We start from the raw sequence: 25,879 nt of genomic DNA, 5'->3' as shown, positions 1-25,879 counted from the left end.
TGTGGGATAGGGAAATTCCACCGAGGGGATAAGATTCGCAGTCTAAGACGAGGCTTTGCCGAGTCCTAGACAGCGAATCTTGTTCCAGAGGTGGAATTTCCCTATCCCACACGAGTAAATAATGAAGGATTGTTTTTCTCACATTTTACCTACATTTTAGTGTATAAATTTGGGAGCTTTGAGAAAATTCTAAATTATCACAATCCGCATTTCAACTTCGATGCAAAAATTAATTAGATAGACAGAAAGAGCATACCCGAAAATGGTTTACACTTTAAGTGTAAACTAAAAAATCCAAGGTTGTCCAACAGAAAGCTATACACATTAAAATTTAAAGATAACAAAGCAAAATAATTTTACTTCACCGTGTAACGTAAATCTTCACCGTGTAACGTAAATCATAGAAAATATATGACGTCACAATCAAATGACGTCGCAGCAGTGAGACAAAAATCTCACATGGCTGTCTCACATGGGTAAAGTCGATCTCACACTGGTGATAATGTGAGAAATATAAACATATGCAGGTGATAATGGAATATTGCTACATAAATGTGGGAAGTTGACGATGGAGAAGCTGAAATCATCCCTTTTGTCATACAGTTGAGTTGTCAGTTTGCCGTTAATGTCTACTTTCAATAAAATATCTAAGTATGAAGCAGAAGTGGACGACTCTGTGGTGTCCTTTATTTGGAGCTCAAAGGGATATATCAAATCGACATATGAATGAAAGCTATCATTGTTAATAGACAAAACATCATCGATATATCTAAAAGTCGAATTATGTAAAATCATTTCTCATAAAATGGAATGCAATGTCCTAGGGTGGTACAACTCATAAACTTCTATGAAAACTTAATATTAGCTATGATTCACATTGATAACCAGTCTGATTAAAACCACCCCTTTCTCGTCACACTGTCCTGAACAGTACAAGGAGAAGCTAAGGGTGTGTGTGTGTGTGTGTGGGGGGGGGTAATCAGAATGATAAGTAACCCCTTAGATTTGATACAGTAAAGAAAGAAAACTTGGTTTTCACCGCTTGACAATATGAAGGCAAAGCCCCAGGAAGCTCCTAGATTTTATAGGACTTGAAATATGTCACCTATGCGTCGTTTGTACTATTTTCGTCATTTCTAATGAGGTAAAATTAATAGAGTAACACGAATTTTCAAGAATTTCCTAGAATGAAATAAAATTTCTCCCAATAAAAGTAACAACAAATCAAAAGATCTCTGAGAGTGTAAAAAAATATTGCTTTTTTATCGTTTATTTTTTGTTTTCCTAGACAAGATGAAATTAGAATATTTAGGGGTGCGCCTCACCCCTTAAATCCGCCACCGACAGTATTCTAATAGATTACTGCATTATACTGAGACAAGAGAGATAACTCTAAATGTCTTAATGATCTCGGGTCTTTCCGGTGGGCAAGCGCAGAGTAATGATACAGATAGCAATGGAGACGGCAGTCCGTTCAACTTACAGAGAAATGTAATCACAGTAATACTACAGCATCTCTGGCTACAGGTAACGTTATGATAAATCATAGGAATAATACATCGTCCTCAAAATGTCGCTTTTATTTATGCATCGGATTTTAGTAGAAGCAATATAAACAAAATTAAAACGAAAGTTGGGGCCCAATCACAGGGGCTCGTCACGACATTTTTATCATTCAATGGAGGAAGGGAAATTAATCTATTTACTGACTAGCCTAGATGTCAATTATCTTTAGTAGGCATAGAAGGGGACATTTCCCCCGGAGATAAATGGGTAGAAGGTATATAAAAGTCAGATTATGACAGATTAATGAAAAGTCATTCTTTCCTTTTATCTCAATACTTTGTAGATAATTCATGACTGTAGTTAAAGGTCACATGACACAAAAAATTATTTGTCTGTAATCATTGTCTTTATAATCCTTAAGTCAGATTCTCACACTGAATCTGTTAAACAAGCATCTGATAACAAGGCACAGCTGGAAATAGTAATCTGTAAACACCAGCCAAAGCAGTTCTCCGAGCAATGCCGACAGTTAATGAGATAAGAGTCACGTGTGTGTTATATACGTCAGAGGTGAGCTTCTTGCAAATTCTCACCGTAACGTATTCAATACAATGGCTGAAGACTTATCAGAACTCTGATTTATTTAAGAATTAACAAATTTCAATTCCAGTAAAATATTATTGGAAATCATGTAATAAACTTAAACTTTGATATTCACATTTGCAGCAGATTTAGGTTGTTGATCCTCCTTCCCTCCAAGCTCTAAATTGCTAAACATATATAAATATGTACCAGTATGTATATCATGTATATATTGAAAAAAAAAATCAACAAAAATTCCGTATATGTCTAATGAATTGACATCATGGCATTCTGAACCTCTTATCTATAAAAATGTATGTCACATATAAATAATGTAAGAAACCTACCATAAAACGAATGTAGGAAAAAAAGTCACGGAAAAAAAGTCACGGATGAAAAATCACAGGAAAATGAGTCACAGGAAAAAAAGTCACAATATATATTTTGTATAAAAATCACATAGATGTATGAAAAAAAGTCACAATATATATTATATTACATGTATAGGGGAAAATTCATAGTATATATTTTGATAGAAAATGGTCGCATATACAAAAGGGGAGAAAGTCACAGTATATATATTTTGAAAGAAAACTACATATATATATATGTGTATATATATATATATATATATATATATATATATATATATGTGTGTGTGTGTGTGTGTGTGTGTGTGTGTGTGTGTGTGTGTGTAATTGGGTTAACTCGTTCCACTTGAGATTAAATAAGTTTATTGTTTTTCTATTCGGACATTTTGGATCAGCTCTTTGGACGAATAAGGCATGTCCTAATTCGCTCCACTTTTAACATTGATTGACAAGCCTAAAGACCAAAAACATGTAGTCTGCGTTGTAAATACGTTTGTAGATTAGTGTAGTTGTAGTGCTAGATGTATTTATATGTAGTTTTTGTTATTGTGCTCTGTTGATATTGACCACATTATGTAATTGTTTTCGTTTGTCCTGAAGAAGGGACGGGTCGTCCCGAAAATTTGACAATCTCGTTGTTCGTGTCGTTGGTCATTTTAGTGCTTTGTATAATTTTTTGTACTTGACCTTGTATCCATGTTGTGGATCCGACACTTTGAGGTATCGGGTGTTGTTGGAACTTTAGTGCTTATATATATATATATGTATATATATATATATATATATATATATATATATATATATATATATATATATATCGAAAAAAGTCAATTATTAAATAAGGAGAAAAATTTTACTTAAATTTGATTCAAAGTTAGAAGATTCCATGTTTTTTTTAATCATTTGCAACAAACAAATAACCCCAATAAAAATTAACTTTTAAGTATTTATAACAGTTGTTGACAGGGACTGTTGAGATTAATTAGTGGCTTCACAAGGCACCTTTCCCCTTTTCTAGACAGTGTATTCCCTGTATAAGTAGACAAAATGGCATCAGTTTACAATCTTTGAAGCCATACATAGGATGAAGGAAAAAATGTTTTGTTTTGTTTTTAGCAAATGTTAACTATTCATCGGTGCTATATTTTTCCTACGTATGGTCAAAGTCACTCTTTATAAATATTGTGACTTTTTTTCCTTGGTATAGGCAAAAACAATCAAAAATTTTGAACAAAAGAAATTGTGACTTTTTTTGATAGGTGCGGTCATAGACACTCTTTATACATATTGTGACTTTTTTTCCTGTGACTTACTTTCCTGTGACTTTTTTTCCTACCCAGATTGTGACCTTTTTTTCCTGTGACTTTTTCCCCGTTTACCCATAAGACAGGGATTATAAAAATTGATCTTTGTTTTCTTTTGGTAACAATTTTCTCTAGCAAATTGTACCCCCTCCCCAAATTTAAATTTGAATCCTGATACAAAATACGAATAGTAAAAAGCAGTTAACTTGCAGCACATATGTAATCATATTGTAAAAAAAAAATTAGTTTTTTTTTTACCTGAAGTATTTGTAAAGGACACATGACACAAAAAATTATTTATCTGCAATCATTGTCTTTATAATCCTTAAGTCAGATTCTCACACTGAATCTGTTAAACACTCATCCGTTTCACAGCTAAAGCTGTAACACTGTACTGATAAGCAGCCTGACCTCAATATGCATATTCTAAACCCCAGAGATCGGAAACAGTCGAGTATTTTGTATCAGGATTCAAATTTAAATTTGGGGAGGGGGTGCAATTTGCTAGAGAAAATTGTTACCAAAAGAAAACAAAGATCATTTTTTATAATCCCTGTCTTATGGGTAAACGGGAAAATTGTCACAAGGAAAAAAAATACCCAAAGAAAATACAATTATGAATGAAAAAGGAAATCTTGTCTACAAGCACATATGACTGGTGATGGTGCACAAAACTGAGCAGGTGTCCCTTTCTCGCTTTGATTTAGCTGTGTGTCTGGTCATTGAACTGAGATTTGAAATCACTGTTTCACAGCTAGGTTACCGTTATACCATCACAGAGTGTAGAATTGAAGAAAATGAACAAGAGGAGAACCTTAACGTAGGTAGCGGGTTTGCTTATTCATCGTTTTCGGGTAGTTTATTCATCGTTACTGTGATCATGCGATCGCAAAAGAAGAAAATGATTTCAATTATTAGCTGCGCAAGATGATTAAGATATGTAGTGCAATAAATGTACACATTATATATATATATATATATTAAGAAATGTTCCGATATATATTTTGTGAATAATCGATTAGTTTGTCCATACATATTTGATTTCCCTTCAAAACCAGGAATCAATAAGGATGTTTTGAGTTCTCGATTACCCCGTAGTTTTTTTCATAAATATTTTTATGCCCCCCTTCAAAGAAGAGGAGCATATTGGTTTGCACCTATCGGTCGGTCGGTCGATAGACCACATGTTGTCTGCTCAATATCTTGTGTACCATTCACTTGATGATAATGATATTTCATATGTGGGTTGGTTAGGAGTAGAAGAGGACCCCTGTTGTTTTACAGGTCAAAAGGTCAAAGGTTAATTTACTCTGGACATAGAAATATAATGTCCACTCAATATCTTGAGAACCCTTTGCTTCACAGTCATCAAACTTGGTACACTGGTACATCCTAAAGAGTAGATGACCCCTCTTGATTTTGAGGTCGCATGGTCAAACGTCAAGGGTCAAACTGGACATAGGAATATACTGACCACTCAATGTCTAGAGAACCCTTTGCTTGACAGACATCAAACTTGGTACACTGGTACATCTTCAGGAGCAGAAGACCCCTATTGATTTTGAGGCCACATGGTCAAAGGTCAAGGGTCAAACTGGACATAGGAATATACTGTCCGTTCAATATCTTGAGAACCTTTTGCTTGACAGATATCAAACTTGGTACACTGTTACATCTTCAGGAGAAGATGACCCCTATTGATGTTGAGGTCACATGGTCAAATGTCAAGAGTCAAACTGAACATAGTGATATACTGTCCACTAAATATCTTGATAACCCTTTGCTTGACAGACTTCAAACTTAGTACACTGGTACATCTTCAGGAGGAGATGGCCCCTATTGATTTTGAGGTCACATGGTCAAAGGTCAATGGTTGAACTGGACATAGTAGTATATTGTCTCCTATATTTTAAGAGTAATTTGCTTGATAGACACCAAACTTAGTACACTGGTACAGTATAAGAAGTAGATGGCCCCTATTGATTTTTTGGTCACATGTTCAATCCACTCTTGACATAGGAAGATATTGTTTGCTCAATGTTTTGAATTGATGATTCTACTATCAATTAAATGATGTGTGTATAACCCTTTTCAATTTCGCACAATGTGGGGCATATGTGTTTTACAAACATCTCTTGTTCAAATTGTTTTTATTTCGCTTTGATATCAATATTATCAAGTTGAACAGCACCAAATTCTGTCTATTTTGATTTGAATCATTCAATGAATAAAGTAAATCACTATTATTTTCGATATAATTCAATGGAAAACAGTGTCGATACCGTTCAAACAATTGTACATGTATATTGAAGACGTATATACTGAAAAAAAAACCTGCTGTTGAATAAAAAATAATTTTCACAGAGTAGTATATACTTTGTCAAGATACATCGGTCAAATTTCGAGTGAGAAAATAAGTCTGTAAACCCGCGACCTACGTTAAATTATGATGATACATGTACAATCATCGGACAAGTGATGGCAGAAATATATGCCAGCAGCCCCCCTCCCCACCCCACCCATTGATATTTTATTCTGATGGTCAATAAATGTAGTGCTCATAATGATATAAGTTAAAAGGTTTTAACTGTTTTTGCAGAGCAAATCTTAGCTCTATATTGAGACTCAGTTTCTCCTTGTATCCTTAAAACGTTGGTATAGCATCCCTCTAAACATACACATGAACATGTTTAGAGAAATATGCCACCCACCATACTACACATAGCTGAACCGGTAGATTCACCCCTGACCATTAAGGTCATTCATGTTTAGAGGGATGCTATTAAAGTATACCAATATTTCTTTAATATAAAGAAATAATTAGCCCTGGTTGCCTCGGTTTAGAATTAAGAAACAGTTAAACACTGATTTTCACATAACCGTGATATTCAATGTCATCAAGTTTTAAGGTCTAAAAAGATCCGAATGGTGTTTTCCTTTTGCATTGAAATAGGTTATTTGTCTCTAATAGGCATGCAACAAATAAAAAATGACACATATATTACAATGTTTTATCCGGTAGATTACTATAACTTACGTATTTAACACCGAGTTTATTTAATTGTACTATGATAAATTCAATGAATAAGCTTACTTTTAGCTCACCTGAGCCAATAGAGCTTTTCTGATCAAAATTTGTCCGTTGTCTGTCGTCGTCGTAAACTTTTCACATTTTCAACTTCTCAAAAACCACTTGGCCAATTTCAACCAAACTTAACACAAAACATCCTTGGGTGAAGGGCTTTCAAGTTTGTTCAAATGAAAGGCCATGTCCCTTTCAAAGGGGAGATAATCACAAAAATGCAAAAATAGGATGGGGTCATTTAAAAAGCTTCAAATCATGGCCCCCAGAGATTGGATGGGGCCACAATAGGGGATCAAAGTTTTACATACAAATATATAGGAAAAATCTTTAAAAATCCTCTTCTCAAGAACCACTTAGCCAGAAAAGCTGAGATTTACATGAAAGCTTCCTGACATAATGCAGATTCAAGTTTGTTCAAATCATGACCCCCGGGGGTTGGATGGGGCCAGAATAGGGGATCAAAGTTTTGCATACAAATACATAAGGAAAATCTTTAAAAATCTTCTCAAGAACCACTGAGCCAAGAAAGCCGATATTTACGTGAAACCTTTCTGACAGGGGTAGGATGGGGTCACAAGGGGGGACCAAAGTTTTGCATACAAATATATAGGGAAAAGCTTTAAATATGGGCCAAGGTGACTCAGGTTTGCGATGTGGCCCTTGGGCCTCTCGTTTTAAAAAGAGGTTCTAGTAGCTAATTCAATTGTGTTATTGTTCCATATAGTTTTATACTTCATGTACATGTGTCACAGGCATTGGGTTTGAATTCAAAACAAGAGTATTTATAAAGCAAGGATGCAGAAAACTTGGGACCATGTTCCTTAGATATGACTCTATCCATCCAATGGATGATCAGTTATGTTTCTTTTCGTCTGACGGTTGTATCCCATTTTTAATGAGGAAATCTCACGCTTATGTGAAAATCAGTCTAAACCTTTCAACTTAGATTATTATGAGCAACACATTTATTGACCATCAGAATAAATATGTATCATTATATGACATGTACGTATGTAACATATAAATACATATACATACAACTTTTGACTGAAGTGTAAACAGCTGACCATATTTATCTGCAAATTCCTAGAAATGTTTGTATCTATAGCATTGTCTGTGTGTGGTAGTGAAATATGGGATTGAATCTTATAAAAAGCATGTGTTCCAGAGATAAGCTTCGTTTACCTGGTCAAGAGATAGGGCTCATGGGGAGTGTGACTGGTCGACAGAGGATGATTGCTCCTCCTAGGCACCTGATCCCACCTCTGGTATATCTAGGGGTCCGTGTTTGCCTAACTCTCTATTTTGCATTGCTTGTGGGAGTTATGAGATTGATCATTGTTCGTTATCTTCGCCTTTCATACAAGTACATCGTGAATCTTCAATGAGCTTACACTACTATCATTATCAAAACAAACAATATTTACATTTAGTTTGTTGTATCTCATAGTTAAGCATTGTCAACAATCATTATTCTAATATAAGGCCATACTTTTGAGTTTTCTATTTCTCTCAGAGCCAAATTACATTTGCTCATCATGTTCATATAAAGCTTGTCTATAGAACATGACTAAACACTGTCGGACTCCAATATTTTTAGTTAAGTTCAAATGAATTAGCTCATTGTGGAAAAATTGCAATATGTATTAATGTTGATGTTCTTCAATTAAAGGATAATTAATTGTAATACTGGATATGTAATGCACGTTAAACAGATAAATAATTGTAATACATGTTATGTAATTCATGTTAAACAGATAATTAATTGTAATACCTGTTATGTAATGCATGTTAAACAGATAATTAATTGTAATACTGGATATGTAATGCATGTTAAACAGATAATTAATTGTAATACTGGTTAATATGTAATGCATGTTAAACAGGTAATTAATTGCAATACCTGTCATGTAATGCATGTTAAACATAAAATTAATTGTAATACCTGATATGATCATTAATATTCTGCGATATAGAAATAGTAACTTGGATTCACAAAGACAGTGTTACATCTTTTCAGTGAGTGAGATAAGAATACATATTACTATGTACATTTCACAAAACTGTAAGAAGAAATCTCAGGCTGATACAACTTAATTCAGTGAGCTTTGGCTGTTGCCACCTGTTCTATGAGATGAACTGTCAGAATTTTTCCAACCTTTTAAATCGATTTTAGTTGTTGCAAAGTATTGAAAACCTCAGATCAAAGTCAATGATAGGGAATAAGAAATACAAATATTGATTATGAATTGTTTGTAACATTTACCGAGTATGAAACAGAGTGTGGGGGATGTTTGTTATATACGTACGATTTATCATATCTTTGAATATTCATTATTGTAACAGGTAGGAATTTTCTCACCCTTAAATAAAACACTCTGACAATAGTATAGACTTATTCTATTTAAATTATTATAATATAATTGATTAACTTCATATTCTTCAAATTGTAGAACATATAGAGTAGCCATGGACCTCCGCCGCAGTGCCCAAGATGTCGTCCGATGTGACCTTTGCGAGACAGCTATAGTACAGATGTACTGTGATTTCTGCCACATCAACCTATGCATTGCCTGTATAGGAAAACATATTGCTGATGACTATGAAAAACACAAAGTGGTCCCATTCCAAAATCGAAAATCAACCTTGATTTATCCAAAATGTTGTACACATCAAACCGAAAAATGTCAATTTCATTGCAAGGAATGTGACAAGTCTGTCTGTTCATTGTGTAATGATAATATGCTGTCCTCTGATAAACATAAGGGCCATACATTTTCAATTCTTTCTGAAATCTACAATAAAAGAAAAGTAGACATTACAAAAGATTCAGAGGAGATAGAAAACATCATTTCTCCAACATATGAAGAAATGGCCACCGATTTAGAAACCCAGATAACCAACTTGGATGGAGAATACGTGAAATTCACAACAGTAGTTACAAAACATGGAGAGGAATGGCACAAAGAAATTGCCAATGTCATCAACAAAATGAAAAATGAAATAGAAGAGATGAAAACCAAACACCTGGAAATTCTGAAGAAACATTTGGATGAAATTAAGCAGATACAGTCCCTTATTGAGCAATCACTGATTACTCTGAAGGAAATGGAGGAATCCAATGAAGTGTCTGTGACCATGGAATACAGATCCAAAAACAAAGAATTCAGAAAACTTCCTCCTAAAGTCCGAGTCTCACTGCCTACATTTAGTCCAAACACGATAGACAATAAACAGCTTTACAAGTCACTGGGATCTTTGATACCATTATCATTTACGATAGATGAAAATGGCTCCACACTGAAGAAAGCAGAAACTTCACCCAAAGAACTGATGGACGAACCAGAGCTTGTCACTACAATAAATACTGGGTATGAAAATGTCCGCAATGTTACATGTCTGAGTGAAAAAGAATTCTGGACAGGTGCGGAAGTCAATGATATGAAATGCTTTAATATTCAAGGTACAGTTATCAATACAATCAAAACAAAATCAGGGGAATGGCCACGTGATATAGCAGTGACAAGTGATGGGGATCTAGTGTACTCTGATATGACAACAAAGTCTCTGAATAAAGTGAAGAGTGGACGGACAGAGGAGGTGATCAGACTACAGGGCTGGATATCCAAACAATTCTGTTTTACCCCCTCTGGTGATCTCCTGGTTGCCATGTACAGTGATGATCTAACAGAATCCAAAGTTGTCCGTTACTCAGGTTCCACAGAGAAACAAACAATCCAGTATGATGATGAGGATAAGCCTCTATATTCAGGAAATATTAAGATTAAATACATCTGTGAGAACAGAAACCTGGATATATGTGTGGCTGACTGGAAAGCTGGTGCAGTAGTGGTGGTCAATCAGGCTGGAAAATTCCGATTTAGATACACTGGTCATTCTTCTTCTACCAAAAACAACGCATTCCTTCCCTGGGCATTCAATTGCTGGACATTCAAACCCTGGGGAATCACAACAGACAGTCAGAGTCAAATCCTGACAGCAGACTGTGATAACCACTGTATACACATCCTGGACCAGGATGGACAGTTACTCCGCTATATAGATAAATGTGACCTGAAACATCCATTTGGCTTATGTGTGGACAAAAGTGACAATTTGTTTGTTGCTGAGTATAATAGTGGAAATGTGAAGAAAATCAAATATATACAATAAATATTATTGTTAATAGCCAAGTTAGATACTTCAAACTATCGAGCTAAATCTATAACAGTTATGTCCTCTGCCAGGATGCATAAAACAAAGATTGCGAAATCTCAATAAATTCAGACAATCAGCTCCAGACTTAACTTCCTGTTCCATCTCTAGAAATTATCTCGATGACACCAATTAATTCTGTAATGGATGTCGAATTTGTATAAAAGCACAACAAATCAGAAACTTCAGTGATAGCAGATCTTATTCTGTTATACTTTATATACTTGGTACACCCACACACACACACCACTGAAGTTAAAGGTATATCATCCTGTCCATCCTTTGGTAGACATTTTAAAAAAAAAATCTCGTCCATTAATCTTGTTAAATGGTATTCTATTTTTCTCCAGATTTTCAGGAATTGTATTATTCCATGTAAACCTGTTCACTTATTTTAAGGTTTCCTTGTTTTAGTTTTATTAGACATGTCGAGTTTGAATTTTTATGAAATATTTTTGTGTGTGTATTCTATCAGTACTATCGTGTATAATGTAACACAGAAAGATAAGATGTTTGTACTAGATACTGAGGATTCTAAGGACATTGACATCTACTGACTCCATGAGAAACATACCATGTGTTTCAATTATATTAGATGAATGAAAGTGTATATTGCAGGGGAGATCGCTTGAAATATTATAAAAGAGGTGAATACAATTTACATGAAATAAATCTTGTTCTCTCATTCCTTAGTTTTGTTCAGATAATCAAAATCTTTTAAGTGATTATGAAGGGAAAATAAATGGCTTTTTGGTTTAACTGATTTTCTTTATTACATAGAATAATTTTGATGCCATGAAAATGCCTCGTATTGATTTTGGGGTCAAGTAAAGTGGACATATATAAGAAATTGGTTCAACAGTTTGAAAGGTTACAACATTTGCATTTCATTTCATTTTATATTGAAATACATGTACTTGACATGATTAATATTGGACACATGAGAGAATAATCCTCGTTATTATGATTTCGGGATCATAAGGTTAAGGGAACTGGAAACATGTTAATGTATATAGGAAAACATTTTCCAACTCCCTGAGTCACCATATTTAATAAAAACACTTGTCATAAGATGTGGATTATTGCTATCAAATTTGGGGTCAATAGGTCAAGCAAAATGGACTGTTGAAGTTAAAAGTTTCCACACCAAACCTTATTGCCCTTTTTAGCTCACCTGGACTGAAAGCTCAACTGAACTTTTCTGATTCTCCGTTGCTTAAACTTTTCATGCTTTCAACTTCTTGTCCAGAACCACTAGGCCAATTTCAACCACATTGGTACAAATCATCTTTAGGTGAAGGGGATTCAAGTTTGTTCAAACGAAGAACCATGCCTTCAAAGGGGAGATAATAAATTGGCAAAAATAGGGAGGGGTCATTTAAAAATCTTCCAAGAACCACTGAGCCAGAGAAGCTGAAATTTACCTGAAAGCTTCCTGACATAATGAAAATTCAAGTTTGTTAAAATCATGACCCCGGGGGTAGGATGGTGCCACAATAGGGTATCATTTTTTTTAACATGCGAATATGTAGGAGAAAATCTTTAAAAATCTTTTCAAGAACCACTGGACCATAAGAATGAAGATTTAACGGAAAGCTTTCTGGTATAAATCGTTAAGATCATGGCCCCGTGGTGTAGGGTTGGTCTACAATAGGGGATCAAAGTTTTACATGCTGATATATATATAGGAAAATCTTCTCCAGAACTTATAGGCCAATTCCAATTAAACTTGGTACATATCATTCTTAGGTGAAGTGGATTCAAGTTTGTTCAAATGACGGGCTGATCCCCATTCAAGGGGGAGATAATCACAAAAATAGGTTGTGGCCAGAAATTCACATAGTACAGAGTCAGGTTTGTTAAAATCATGACCCCTAGGGGTAGGGTGAGGCCACGATAGGGAATCAAAGTTTTACATGGAAATATATAGGGAAAATCTGTAAAAGTCTTCTTCTCAAGAACCACTCGGCCAAAAGTGGAGATTTACCTGAAAGCTTACTAGTATAAAGTATTTTGAAGTTTGTTTAGATCATGGCCTCCAGGTAGGATGGGGCACATTAGGGAATCAAAGATTTTCATACAAATACATAAGGGGAATCTTTAAAAATCTTCTCAAGAACCACCTGATATAGTGCTGATTCAAAGTTTGTTAAAACCATGGTCCCCGAGGGTAGGTTGGGGCCACAATATGGGATCGAAGTTTTACATACAAATATATCGGGGAAAATCTTTCAAAATCTTCTGAAGAACCACTGGGCCACAAAAGTTTACATTTACAAGAAATCTTTCTCACATAGTGCTGATTCAAGATTGTAACAAGAGGCAAAAGGGCCACATCATTCACCTGAGTTACCTTGGCCCATATCTAAAGACTTTCCATATATATTTGCATGCAAAACATTAGTCTGTATTGTGTCCCCAACCTACCTCTGGAGGCCATGATTTTTACAAACTTGAATCTGCACTAAATCAGGAAGCTTTCATGTAAATATCGGCTCTTCTGGCTCATTGGTTCTTGAGAAGATGATTTTAAAAGATTTCCTATTTATTCTCATGTAAAACTTTGATCCCCTATTGTGGCCCCAATCTACCCCCCCCCCCTGGGGGGGGCATGATTTGTTCAAACTTGAATCTACACTATGTCAGAAAGCTTTCATGTAAATCTCGGCTCTTATGGCTCTTGAGAAGATTTTTGAAAGATTTTCCCTATATATTTCTATGTAAAACTTTGATTCCCGGTTGTGGCCCCAATCTACCCCCAGGGGCCATGATTTGAACACACCTGAATCTGCACTATGTCAGGAAGCTTTCATATAAATTTCAGCTCTTCTGACTCATTGGTTCTTGAGAAGAAGATTTTTAAAGATTTTCCTTATATATTTCTATGTAAAACTTTGATCGCCTATTGTGGCCCCAATCTACCCCCGGGGACCATGATTTGAACACACTTGAATCTACACTATGTCAGAAAGCATTCATATAAATTTCAGCTCTTCTGGCTCATTGGCTCTTGAGAAGAAGATTTTTAAAGATGTTCCCTATGTATTTCTATGTAAAACTTTGATCACCTATTGTGGCACCAATTTAACCCCGGGGGTCATGATTTGAATAAACTTGAATCTGCACTATGTCAGGAAGCTTTCATATAAATTTTAGCTCTTCTGGCTCATTGGTTCTTGAGAAGATGATTTTTAAATGACCCCACCTTATATTTGCGTTTTTGTGATTATCTCCCCTTTGACGGTTGCATGGCCCTTTATTTGAATAAACTTGAAGCCCTTTACCCAAGGATACTTTTGGCCAAATTTGGTTATAATTGGCCCAGTGGTTCTTGAGAAGAAAATGAAAATGTGAAAAGTTTACAACGACGCCGCGGACAGACACATTTTGATCAGAATAGCATGGTCCCTGGGATAGGTTGGGTCCACAATAGGGATCAAAGTTTTCCATGTGAATATATATCTATATGGAAAATCCTAACCCTGTCCTTCAACAGTTTCAGTATATAGTTCTACTCTAGCACCAGAACCCATGGAGATCTGAAAAATAAAATCTACATTCTATTGAGAAACCCTGACCATCTAAAGTCTACATTCTATGATGCTTTGTCACTGCTTGTATCCTTTCTACTAAACATCTAATCAATTGTTATTCAAGTGTTTTTACGCAATTCATGTATTAAATACTTTGACAGAATTCATGTAAACATTTCTATGTAAACATTTTCATCTCACCTCGGATCCTAGCTGCAGATCTGTAGCTCTCTGGGAAAATGTTAATTGGAACAGACCAGAGTCTGTATAGTTTTAGTTGTACCCCAATATTTTCTCAGACAGCTCCAGATCTGTAGCTACTCAGACTCTATCTGGTCTCAGAGTCCACCATCTATAATACAAACCTTAATTTATGCTATACAGTTGGGTTTTTTTTCATTTCTGATCCCTTCCTATTTCCACTACTTCCTTATTATCTCCCTTAAAGAAGACTCATAACCACTCTTTTGAATAATTTGTTTCCTTTGAAGTTTGGAGAGTTTGTAAAAAGTTTTAGTGAAATTGATTTGTGCCCAACAACCAATGCACATGCACTTTAATCAGAAAGCTCTCTTATACCTTGCCTCAGGTGGGGTTAAACTATTGAATTACAAAAAAATTGATTATTGTTGGACTAAATGCAGGGCCACAGTAACAACCCCCAAACAAACATAGGAGTGTGTATCTAAAACTTCCATTAATGAGACACTAAAACCAGGTCACAGCTACAAACAAATACATCTCTAAAATATTTTTCATTTTAATCGTACTTTCTTCATTTCATGTACAAATATAGGTTAATGTAAAAACAAGATACGTTTATGAAACACTGATGCCCCCATATCGAAGCAACCTATTTACGGTACCCAAAGATAGGTCTTGTTACAAGGAATACAGATATGAAAACTCCTATCCTTAATCATTTAAAAGTTATGAACTAGATTAGAGTTTGTCAAAAGTAGGTCAAATTCCCTGGTCAAGGTAAAAAAGTCAACAAATTTGGTATCAAAAGGTCATGTCAAAAGAATACACATGTGAAATATGAAAGCCCTATCAATCACCACTCGAAAGTTATGGCCAAGGTGAAATTTTTCAAAAGTTAGTCAAACTCCACAGGTGAAGTCAGTAGGTCAAAAATTTTATTACCAAACTAAAGGTCTTGTCTCAAGCAATATACATATGAAATATGAAAGCCCTATCAACATCCATTCAGAAGTTATGGTTAAGGTTAAATTTTCGTGGACAAACAGACAACCATAAACTATATGTCCCCAAATCTCAGATTACAGGGATATAAAAATGGAGATTATCCACACATCTTCATTTACACATTGACAACTGCTCTGTAAATTCAAACAATATATACAGAACCCATTTATTTCTTAAAGAAAATACTGCTGTTTTACAAATATGAAGTGTAAATGAAAGCCTTAAGAATGTGAGATGACCTCAATCTCTCTCAATGTGTCTTGAGAGCAGTGTTATACACCCTCCTGGATCCACCTCTGAAGTTGTAATTCAAACACATCACTAAATCTCCTCTGACTCTTTAGATCCTCCTCAAGTTGTACAAACTGTTCTGAGATCTAAGGCTGATTGAGAGTCTTGTCCAGGCTGCATCGTCAATATCTCCACACACTGACCTCGGGGTCAGACACAGAGTCCCACAAGGAATTCTGGGACACCACACTCACTTCCTCCCTTTGTTCGGACATGCTCAGTGGAGGCAGATTTGTGATATTTGCGATGTCTATCTGATCCATGTCTGTTCCATCTACCAAACTTTCTAGGTACTTTTCAAACTTTCTGGATTGGAGCTTTTCTTCCTCAATACTTGTCGACAGTAGAGCAATCGTCTGATTGGTTTCATGCACTGTTCTGGGAAACGGGTCCACGGTATTCGGCCTTCTTTTGTGGTGGGTGGTGAATGACTCAGTTTTAATATTCCCAAGACTTTTTCCCTGGGTCCACTCCTTGACGGCTGCTCTGTAAAATGTCTTCTCCAGAGAAACAGTCTCTGTAAAGTTAACCAATACACATATATAGCTAACATAATTCAATATTCAAGTAAATGAGGTTATCAGATTTCGTTTTAAAATACCACAAGTACAAGTAATATATGCAGAGACATCATTCAATCTAATTTAAATTAGATCCTATGACTCGCTCATCTACTAAATGGAATACAAAATGGGGGCGTCAAAATAATGCAATGTAAGATTTGAGCGACGCTGGGTGGAATTACGCCATATTATGTAAATGAGTGGTCATCGGAATGAGGGCTCAGTCCGTAGTTATTCAAGGGAGCCTGGAGGGCACACATTATTAAAAACTCGCGATCAGCAAAACTTTGTCTAATATAGCCCTGGCTAATAATAATGACAATCTATCCAGTGATAGTGAGAAATTGAGCGTAGCCACAATTAAGTGTGTCAGGAACCGACACTTTGAATTTGTTTACGTTCAATCAACAGACGGCAAGCTTTTCTTCAGCCCTGATTCAGTCTGATTAACAATTCTGTTTTATCAAAACTGTTAATATATAAATGTCCTCAACCTAGTACCTTGCAGTGAATCAGAGAAAACTGCAATTTCTGTTAATTTCTTTCAGTGGCAGACATGCGTGTAGTTTACTCCAAGGATCTGCAGCTGTTTGAAAATGTTTATTTCTATTTCGACAGTGTTGTTGATACATTTCATGGAAATTGACAGTTTGTAAGTTAGTAATTGAATTATAAGCATTAAATACGTAAATAATTTTGTTCATGGAGAAATGAATATAAAAACCTAATCGCAAACTTTTTTATGAAAGCTTTTGACTTTCATTTTTCCAATTCAGTTTTTAAAATAATTTCTCCATGAACGCAATAATTCATATATCCAATCCTATAGTGTACACAACTACTATTATGATGTACAGTTTATGTACAATGATGTACAGTTGATGTACAACTTGAGCTGACCTTCTCTGTCCTGGTCATTCTCTAGATAACGCCAATTAGTAGGAGGGCTGAAGTTAGAGAGGACGTCCTGATCACACACAACCATCAACTTCTCCACTCCAGTCTGAAAAATAATGCTGCTGGTTTTAATTCTGTTTGATCATTAATTAATTCTTAAAACATGTATAGATTAATGAAAACTTCTGATTCCTTTTTCAGTATTTTAAGTGTATCAGCCTTTTATTGTCATGTAAGTGACCAAGAGACATTACCATTATTTTTTATATATCCAATAGTTGATTTCTAACGTTAAGACAAATGTAAATAGGACTTAGTAATAGATGTTTCTATGTAGACAAGGATACAAAACCTCAGAATTAGGGTAGGTGAAGTCTACTCCAGTGACCTTGAACTCAACACAGGTCATGATGACGTCAGTCCAGGACATGTTGATATATCTTGGGTTACACTGACTGACCCCAGTACAAAGGTCACAGGTGTCTTCAAATTCCCGACGTGTTTAACGCAGAAGTATCCTTATCCTGAAACTGTAATCTGGTCACTCGTATGAAAATATGCACATCTGAACATGAAAGGAAAAGATAACAAACATTGATCAATCTCACAACTCCTGTAAGCAATACAAAATACATAGTTGGACAAACACGGACCCCTGGATATACCAGAAGTCGGATCAGGTGCCTATTAAATGGTCAAATAGTTATCTATAAGAACAAACAAATTTAGCAAATATTACATCACATATATACACATATTTTCTTCTTTTTCTTGCAAATAAACACTACCATACATATATCGATGTATCATTAAAACAAATTAGAGCCGTGTACAGCTAAATATTTCTTAGAAATGGATTGCTGTTGTTCATCGATGCTGCTGATGACAATGACATCAACAAAAACACTCCAGAAACATTAATTTTCATCTCGGCTAGCTAAATATTGTTATTAGACATAAAACCCAATGTGGTTGTACTTTAACTTTTTCTAAATCTCAGATCATTTCATAAAGCAGTGACTGAATTGATATCAAAGAGGACAGATATTTTGCTGATTATATGCACAACCCTCTTACTTAGATGTGAAGTCCACACAATGAGACGTCAGAAATCCATCAATGACTCTCTGGACAAAAGCCCATACATCACGACACACTGTCGACCAATCATCTTCCTCCTCTCTACACGCACTGTATATAAAATTCGGCAGTTGAAGGTGACCCAGGTGTTCAGAGATCACTGCCATGTGTTTGTCTGTGTTCCAATGTGGTGGAGGTAAGTCTGATAGATATATAAAGAGACATATTATACCTATAGCTATAAAAAGACAGATTAGAACTAGAGATATTTCAGTGTGGTAAAGGTAAGTCTGATAGATATAGAGAGACAGATTAGAACTAGAGCTATTTCAGTATGGTGGTGGTAAGTCTGATAGATATAGAGAGACCGATTAGAACTAGAGCTCTCCTAACGGGAAACATTGCCTTTGAATTCAGTAGCTTCTGTCAACATACTCTGGCCTTGAAAATAAGTAGAACAATATTTATATACACTTGATTTTTGGAATTTCCTACATCGTTACAATATCCTTGTTACACATCAGTGATTGTGATTGTTTTAGATGCTGACTAAATCAAGTGACCATGAAATCAACGGAAACTGCACGCTGTACCAATTCCACACTAATCAAGACAGATTGTAACTGCTTACAACTCCACACTAATCTAGACATAGATTGTAACTGTTTACAATTCCACACTAATCTAGACATAGATTGTAACTGCTTACAACTCCTCACTAATCTACACATAGATTGTAACTGCTTATAACTTCACACTAATCTAGACATAGATTGTAACTGCTTACAACTCCTCACTAATCTAGACATAGATTGTAACTGCTTATAACTTCACCAAACACCTGTAAATTCAGTTTTCACTTACATCTTTTTAAATTAATTGATCTAATAAATGAAATCTCCATAATACTATTACCCAATGTTGTCCTAAACAAACTTATATAATCCATGGCATATATTTAGCATATTCTGAAAAATATGGGAGACATCTAGTATATTAAAGGTCTGGGAGTCTAAATCTTGAATACATTTATTTCATGTTCTTGACATTTAATTGTCTATTATAAATTAACTTTTGTTGTATAGCTAGCAGACCTGAGGTAATGGTAATGTGTAATGGTAATGCATTGTAATAATTACATTTCTTAAAGTAATGGGGTGTAATGTGTAATGCACCCATTTTTAAATTACAAGTAATTGTAATGTAATGCATTACTTTCATAAAAATGTCAGTAATGACCATTACTTTTCAATTACATTTGAATTACATATCAACATCATATATTTCCAAAGAGGTCTAAATTAGGGGGTTAATAACCCCCTAATTTAGACGTTTTTGGAAATAAAATATGCGATATTACTACTTGTATTTGAATAAACAGCAAAACATTTGTTTAGAACAGATCTTGTTACATAGTCATAGTGTAATTGACAATCACTCTGATTTAGAAGTTAATTTGAAATAAATTGTGGTCATAAATTTTCTTTGTATTTTATTTTCCATTGTAATGTGTAATGTAATTCATTACTTTACCACAGTAATTATAATTTAATTAATTACTTATATGAATGAAAGTAATGGTAATTGTAATGGTGAAAATTCCAATGTAATTGTAATTTAATGCATTACATTTTAAAGTAATTGACCCCAGTTCTGATAGCTAGTAGAGACCTGATATTTTGACAAATGTTTAAGCAATATGTTGTCTTAAAGTATAACGAAGGTCATATCTTAAGGTTGAAGGTCAAATACGATGATATCATTTGTCGAATGTGTCCATTTTTTCTTAATAACATTTTCTAAAAAGTCCAAAATACAATGTATCCGAAATCATAGGTTGCATTTTCTTTATTTTAAAATATCTCAATTTCTTTATCATTTTTTTCCTTATGTTGATTTCTTTTTTTCAAAATATGAACTATACATTCCCCTTGAAGAAACCTTTATATGTAGCAATATTACGTTTATGATTTGCTATTGACGAGTCCTGCATGTTACATGTATATTGTACATCGTGGTGTACACAAATGCATCAAATACAATATATTTTGTTAAGATTTAGTAACATATAGGTCAGCTTAATAAAAAGGATTTATTTTTGTAAAATCTCTACAGTGGAGCCTCGGTAATCCGGACGCCATTAATCCGGACGCTTCACCTTCCGAACGATTTTTCTAAGGAACGGAATTTTTATACGTTATTTTGCATCATTAATCCGGAAATTCGTGTTCCGGATCCGGACGGTCATTTTTTTTTTTACTACAAATCTTTAAAGTGTATTGAAAATTGTACCGTTAATCCGGACGGTAATTCTTTTTGAGGGAAAGTCTGTGTCAGACAATTTTAGCAAGGCGTAAATTATAAAGAAAACAAGCCAAACTGGCTAATTGAAGCGATTACCTTTACCCCGTCAACACCTTCCTTTAATTAGATATTGTGTGATGTGTGTCACGCCGTACCCGTGAATCGTGACAGATGAAAATGGCCGGTCTCTTTAAGAAGTAAAAGTGTGATGAAATGTTTGAAGTGTAAATGATTATGTTAGTTACTAATGATTTATTTATTTACAGTTACATATAATGCTTCATTATTTGTTTTAGTGCATACGGTACACACTTTTGTATATTTATTTGTAGTGCTAATATACATGTACAATGTAAGCATAGGCAAATGAACTGCACACGTATATTTCAATTTTAGAGCTTTGGAATGTAATTTTCATATGATCGCTGTTCGTTATCTTCACCTTTCATGTAAATGTTAACATTATTATGATTTATTTACTAATGCAAATGGTTAAATCCAATGATAGAATGTGTTTAATTCACTATGCATCAATAAAGTAAAAATATGTGATTCATTTATCTGGACGATTTTGCTGGAAACCAAAGTGTCCGGATTAACGAGGCTCCACTGTATACATATTTTTACATAGGGCACGTTATATTCTTTTAACTGGGGTCTGATACCCTATATTTGAAACTATATGAATAAACAAAATGATACGATATATTTCTTTTATACTATGGACAGTAAAATGTTTTGCTTCTTAGAACAAAATATCAAAGTTTCAAAAATATTGAACTTGAGGAAAAATTTTACGCATCTGTTTGGTACTACCTTGAGCTGTACAACTGATTAATCTATCAATTTCATGGGTATCCTACGACAAGAGAGATAACTCAGAATTTCAGAATGAGATCTGCGTGGGACAGTCCTTATGCCTTCAGTTGTCATGTGACATACCAATTAAGACATCCCATTCAATATACAAGGAAGTTTAAGGATACCTTGCTGTGCCAAAGATAAGTGTAATGCTACTATTATCAATTATAAGAAGAATCTCTCGTCATTGAAATGTCGTTTTATACCTCAATCTGATTATTCAAAAGTAGTAAGTAAGTAAAACCAGGTAAAACGAAAGGTGGAATCTGATTATCAACTTTATGTATAAACCCTCTCTTGGCGTCACAGGTACTTGAAGTTAATCTAAATTTCATATATCAAAAAGTACTTTCTATCTACATAGTGATTTTCATTAACTTCCGGGACTACTGGACAGCGCCATGGTGTGAATATCGCTCGCTCAAAACATTTTCAAATCGCAATAATAAACAAATAATCAATTAAATGATGATTTTATAATTAACAGAATAGTCTTGTTTTAAGTTTAGATAATTTCTATTATTGTCGACATTACTAATGGAGGAGGGGACTGAACTTCCTATGTCTGTGTTTGTAAACTATTGTTATTCGCAGTGTCTTCTAAATGTTGGGTGACAATGGCTGTGTATCTAGTCAGTGATGTGCTTTGTTAACTGATTCGAAATTGCAGCAAGACTACCTTTTAGTGGTATTTAAAATTTAAAATACGCTGGGAACATGAACAACGCAAGGGGTATTATATCGCAGCTAGTATTCGCAAAACCAACCAATCAAACTAGGAGTACACGCCTAGCTATTTTAATACTTGAAAGGATAAAAAGAAATTAAATCCTGTAAAGGTGTCCCTAAATAACAAGGCGTTGTCCCTCGCTATTGTTTTAAGCTTCAAAGGAGATCAAAATCTTGTGAATATGTGCCAAAACTTGTACAAGACAAACTCCATTCAGGATCGTAGTGAAGATACCTCATATTAAGAATTTTGGAATCTGTTTTGGGAACTATCTATTGCCACCTTGTTAAAAAAAACAAAAATAACTTTAAAAAGAAAACAACCTTCCGGGGCTGGACTTTTCCATGAGAAAAACATTTTTTTTTCTTTAACTTTCGGCAAGTTTAATGACTTTTTGGTCAGTCATATCGAAGAGATGGACCAACAGCAGTAATTGGGCCTCACTGTCTCTGATAAAGTTTGATTTTCTTTCATGTGTGGCGCCCAGACGGATTTCATCGCAGATAGCCATATAGCTCAAGTGGTAAAGCACCTGACTAGATATTCAGGGGGCACGGGTTCGAATCCCGGTTGGGTCTATTGCATTTGCCCTTCCTATTAAACATGAAAATCTTAAACTGCACAAATTTCCAGGATTTTTACTCTCTGACTATCACTGTCATAAGAATTTCTACTCTTTTCTTTGATATCAAGGGAGAACAAGGATGACAATATCCTCAAGAATATAGCTTGGTGCCCTGGGTTAAATTCTGTGAGCTTTAATTGAGCTGATACCTGTTCAATCAGATGAACAATCAAGGGTGACTTCTTAACATGTTTAAGTTGATTTCAGCTGTTACAAGGGATTGGAAACATAACATCAAAGTTGATTATAGGGAGTAAAAAAAGCAAATATCATTTAATTAAATAGCTTGAAACATTTACCGTGTAAGTGACACAGTATGGAAGATTTGGTGGTAAATATGACTTATAATGTGTTTTAAAAATATTTTTATGTAACATTTCTAAATATAACTTTTTGACAAGTATATACTTATCTAATCAAAATTGTTGTAATACAATTAATAAACTTCATATCTTTCAAATTGTAGAATAATAGAATAGCCATGGACCCTTGCAACAGTGGCCAAGATGTCGTACGATGTGACCTTTGTGAGACAGCTATAGTACAGATGTACTGCGATTTCTGCCATGTCAAACTATGCATTGCCTGTATAGGAAAACACATTGTTGATGACTACGACAAACACAAAGTGGTCCCATTCCAAAATCGAAAATCTACCTTGATCTATCCAAAGTGTAGTACACATCAAACCAGAAAATGTCAATTTCATTGCAAGGAATGTGACAAGTTTGTCTGTTCTTTTTGTACTGCATATGCAGATAAACATAAGGGTCATACATTTTCAATTCTTTCTGAAATCTACAACGAAAGAAAAGTAGACATTACAAAAGATTCAGAGGAGATAGAAAACATTATTTCTCCAACATATGAAGAAATGGTCACTGATTTAGAAACTCAAATAACCAACTTGGATGGAGAATATGTGAAATTCACAACAGTAATTACAAAACATAGAGAGGACTGGCACAAAGAAATTGACAATGCCATCAACAAAATGAGAAATGAAATGGAAGAGATGAAAATCAAACACCTGGGGATTCTGAAGAAACATTTGGATGAAATTAAACAGATACAGTCCCTTATTGAGCAATCACTGATTACTCTGAAGGAAATGGAGGAATCCAATGAAATGTCTGTGACCATGGAATACAGATCCCAAAACAAAGAATTCAGAAAACTTCCTCCCAAAGTCCGAGTTTCACTGCCTACATTTAGTCCAAACACGATAGACAGTGAACAGCTTTACAAGTCACTGGGATCTCTGATACCATTATCATTCACGACAGATGAAAATGGCTACACACTGAAGAAAACAGAAACCTCACCCAAAGAACTGATGGAAGAACCAGAGCTTGTCACTACAATAAATACTGGGTATGAAAACCTCCACAGCGTTACCTGCCTGAGTGAAGAAGAATTCTGGACAAGTGCAGAAGTCAGTGATATGAAATGGTTTAATGTTCAAAGTACAGTTATCAATACAATTAAAACAAAATCAGGGAAGTGGCCAAATGATATAGCAGTGACAAGTGATGGGGATCTAGTGTACTCTGACTGGAAAACAAATACTGTGAATAAAGTGAAGAGTGATCAGAAAGATGAGGTGATCATACTACAAGGCTGGAAACCCGGCAATCTCTGTGTCACCTCCTGTGGTGACCTCCTGGTTACCATGTTCAGTGATGATAAAACACAATCCAAAGTTGTCCGTTACTCAGGTTTCACAGAGAAACAAACAATTCAGTATGATGATGAGGGTAAGCCTCTATATTCAGGAAATATTAAGATTAAATACATCAGTGAGAACAGAAATCTGGATATTTGTGTGGCTGACTTAGAAGCTGGTGCAGTAGTGGTTGCAAATCAGACTGGAAAACTCCGATTTAGATACACTGGTCATTTAAAGAAAAACAAAGTATTCAAACCCTGGGGAATCACAACAGACAGCGAGAGCCATATCCTGACAGCAGACTGTAATAACCACTGTATCCACATCCTGGACCAGAATGGACATTTTCTCCACTATATTGATAACTGTGATCTGAAGGACCCATACGGTTTATGTGTGGACAAAAGTGGCAACTTGTTTGTTGCTGAGTTTTTTACTGGAAATGTGAAGAAAATCAAATATCTACAATAAATACTATCGTTCATAGCCAAGTTAGAGACTTGAAAGTATGGCGGAAAATTGTTAATTCATCCCAAACTTAACTTGTTTTCCCATCTCTAGAAATTATCTAGGTGACACTAGTTAATTCTTTAATGAATGTCCAACTTCCAAAACACAACAAATAACAAACCTTATTGATAGCAGATCTTATTTTATGCTTGATATATTTGTTAGATCCCTTCCACTAATGCAGTTGGAAGTAGATTGGTGTCATCCTTTTGTAGACATTTAAAACAAATCAATCAGTAATTTTGTTTGATTGTATTGTGATATTTAATTATTCTCAGAGTTTTAAGAAAAGTTGTATTATTCCATGTAAACCTGTTCACTGTTTTCAGATTGACTTCTTTTATTTTTTATGAGACAAGTCTCTTTTCAATTTTCATAAAATCTATTTTCTTTACATTCTGTCAATACTATCCTGTGTATGTAACAGAGGAGGATAAAATGCTTGTACTTGATTTTGAGGTTGTGGAGGACAATCAGATATTGCCAGCATAGATAATGTATTTGAAAATCAAGATGTTTATGACAATAAAGTTATGAAATGACA

At 34.7% G+C, this 25,879-nt stretch overlaps 2 protein-coding genes across 2 annotated transcripts; one reads left to right on the top strand and one right to left on the bottom strand.

Annotated features, from left to right (window-relative positions):
- The first annotated feature begins 1,428 nt into the window (after nucleotides 1-1,428).
- LOC125654350 (uncharacterized) lies at nucleotides 1,429-25,879 on the top strand. Its single transcript, XM_056145589.1, has 4 exons — nucleotides 1,429-1,527; nucleotides 9,302-11,010; nucleotides 18,768-18,832; nucleotides 23,623-25,879. The coding sequence occupies exons 2-4, from the start codon at nucleotides 9,318-9,320 to the stop codon at nucleotides 25,294-25,296; spliced, it is 3,432 nt and encodes a 1,143-aa protein (XP_056001564.1). The 5' UTR covers nucleotides 1,429-1,527; nucleotides 9,302-9,317; the 3' UTR covers nucleotides 25,297-25,879.
- LOC130047885 (uncharacterized) lies at nucleotides 15,704-17,658 on the bottom strand. The gene is made up of 2 exons (XM_056143583.1): nucleotides 17,560-17,658; nucleotides 15,704-16,613 (listed from the first exon to the last, which is right to left on the bottom strand). The coding sequence occupies exons 1-2, from the start codon at nucleotides 17,642-17,644 to the stop codon at nucleotides 16,219-16,221; spliced, it is 480 nt and encodes a 159-aa protein (XP_055999558.1). The 5' UTR covers nucleotides 17,645-17,658; the 3' UTR covers nucleotides 15,704-16,218.

Source organism: Ostrea edulis, chromosome 7 (genome assembly GCF_947568905.1).
Source record: "Ostrea edulis chromosome 7, xbOstEdul1.1, whole genome shotgun sequence".
NCBI lineage: Eukaryota > Metazoa > Mollusca > Bivalvia > Ostreida > Ostreidae > Ostrea > Ostrea edulis.
This window is presented reverse-complemented; position numbering and strand designations above follow the sequence as displayed.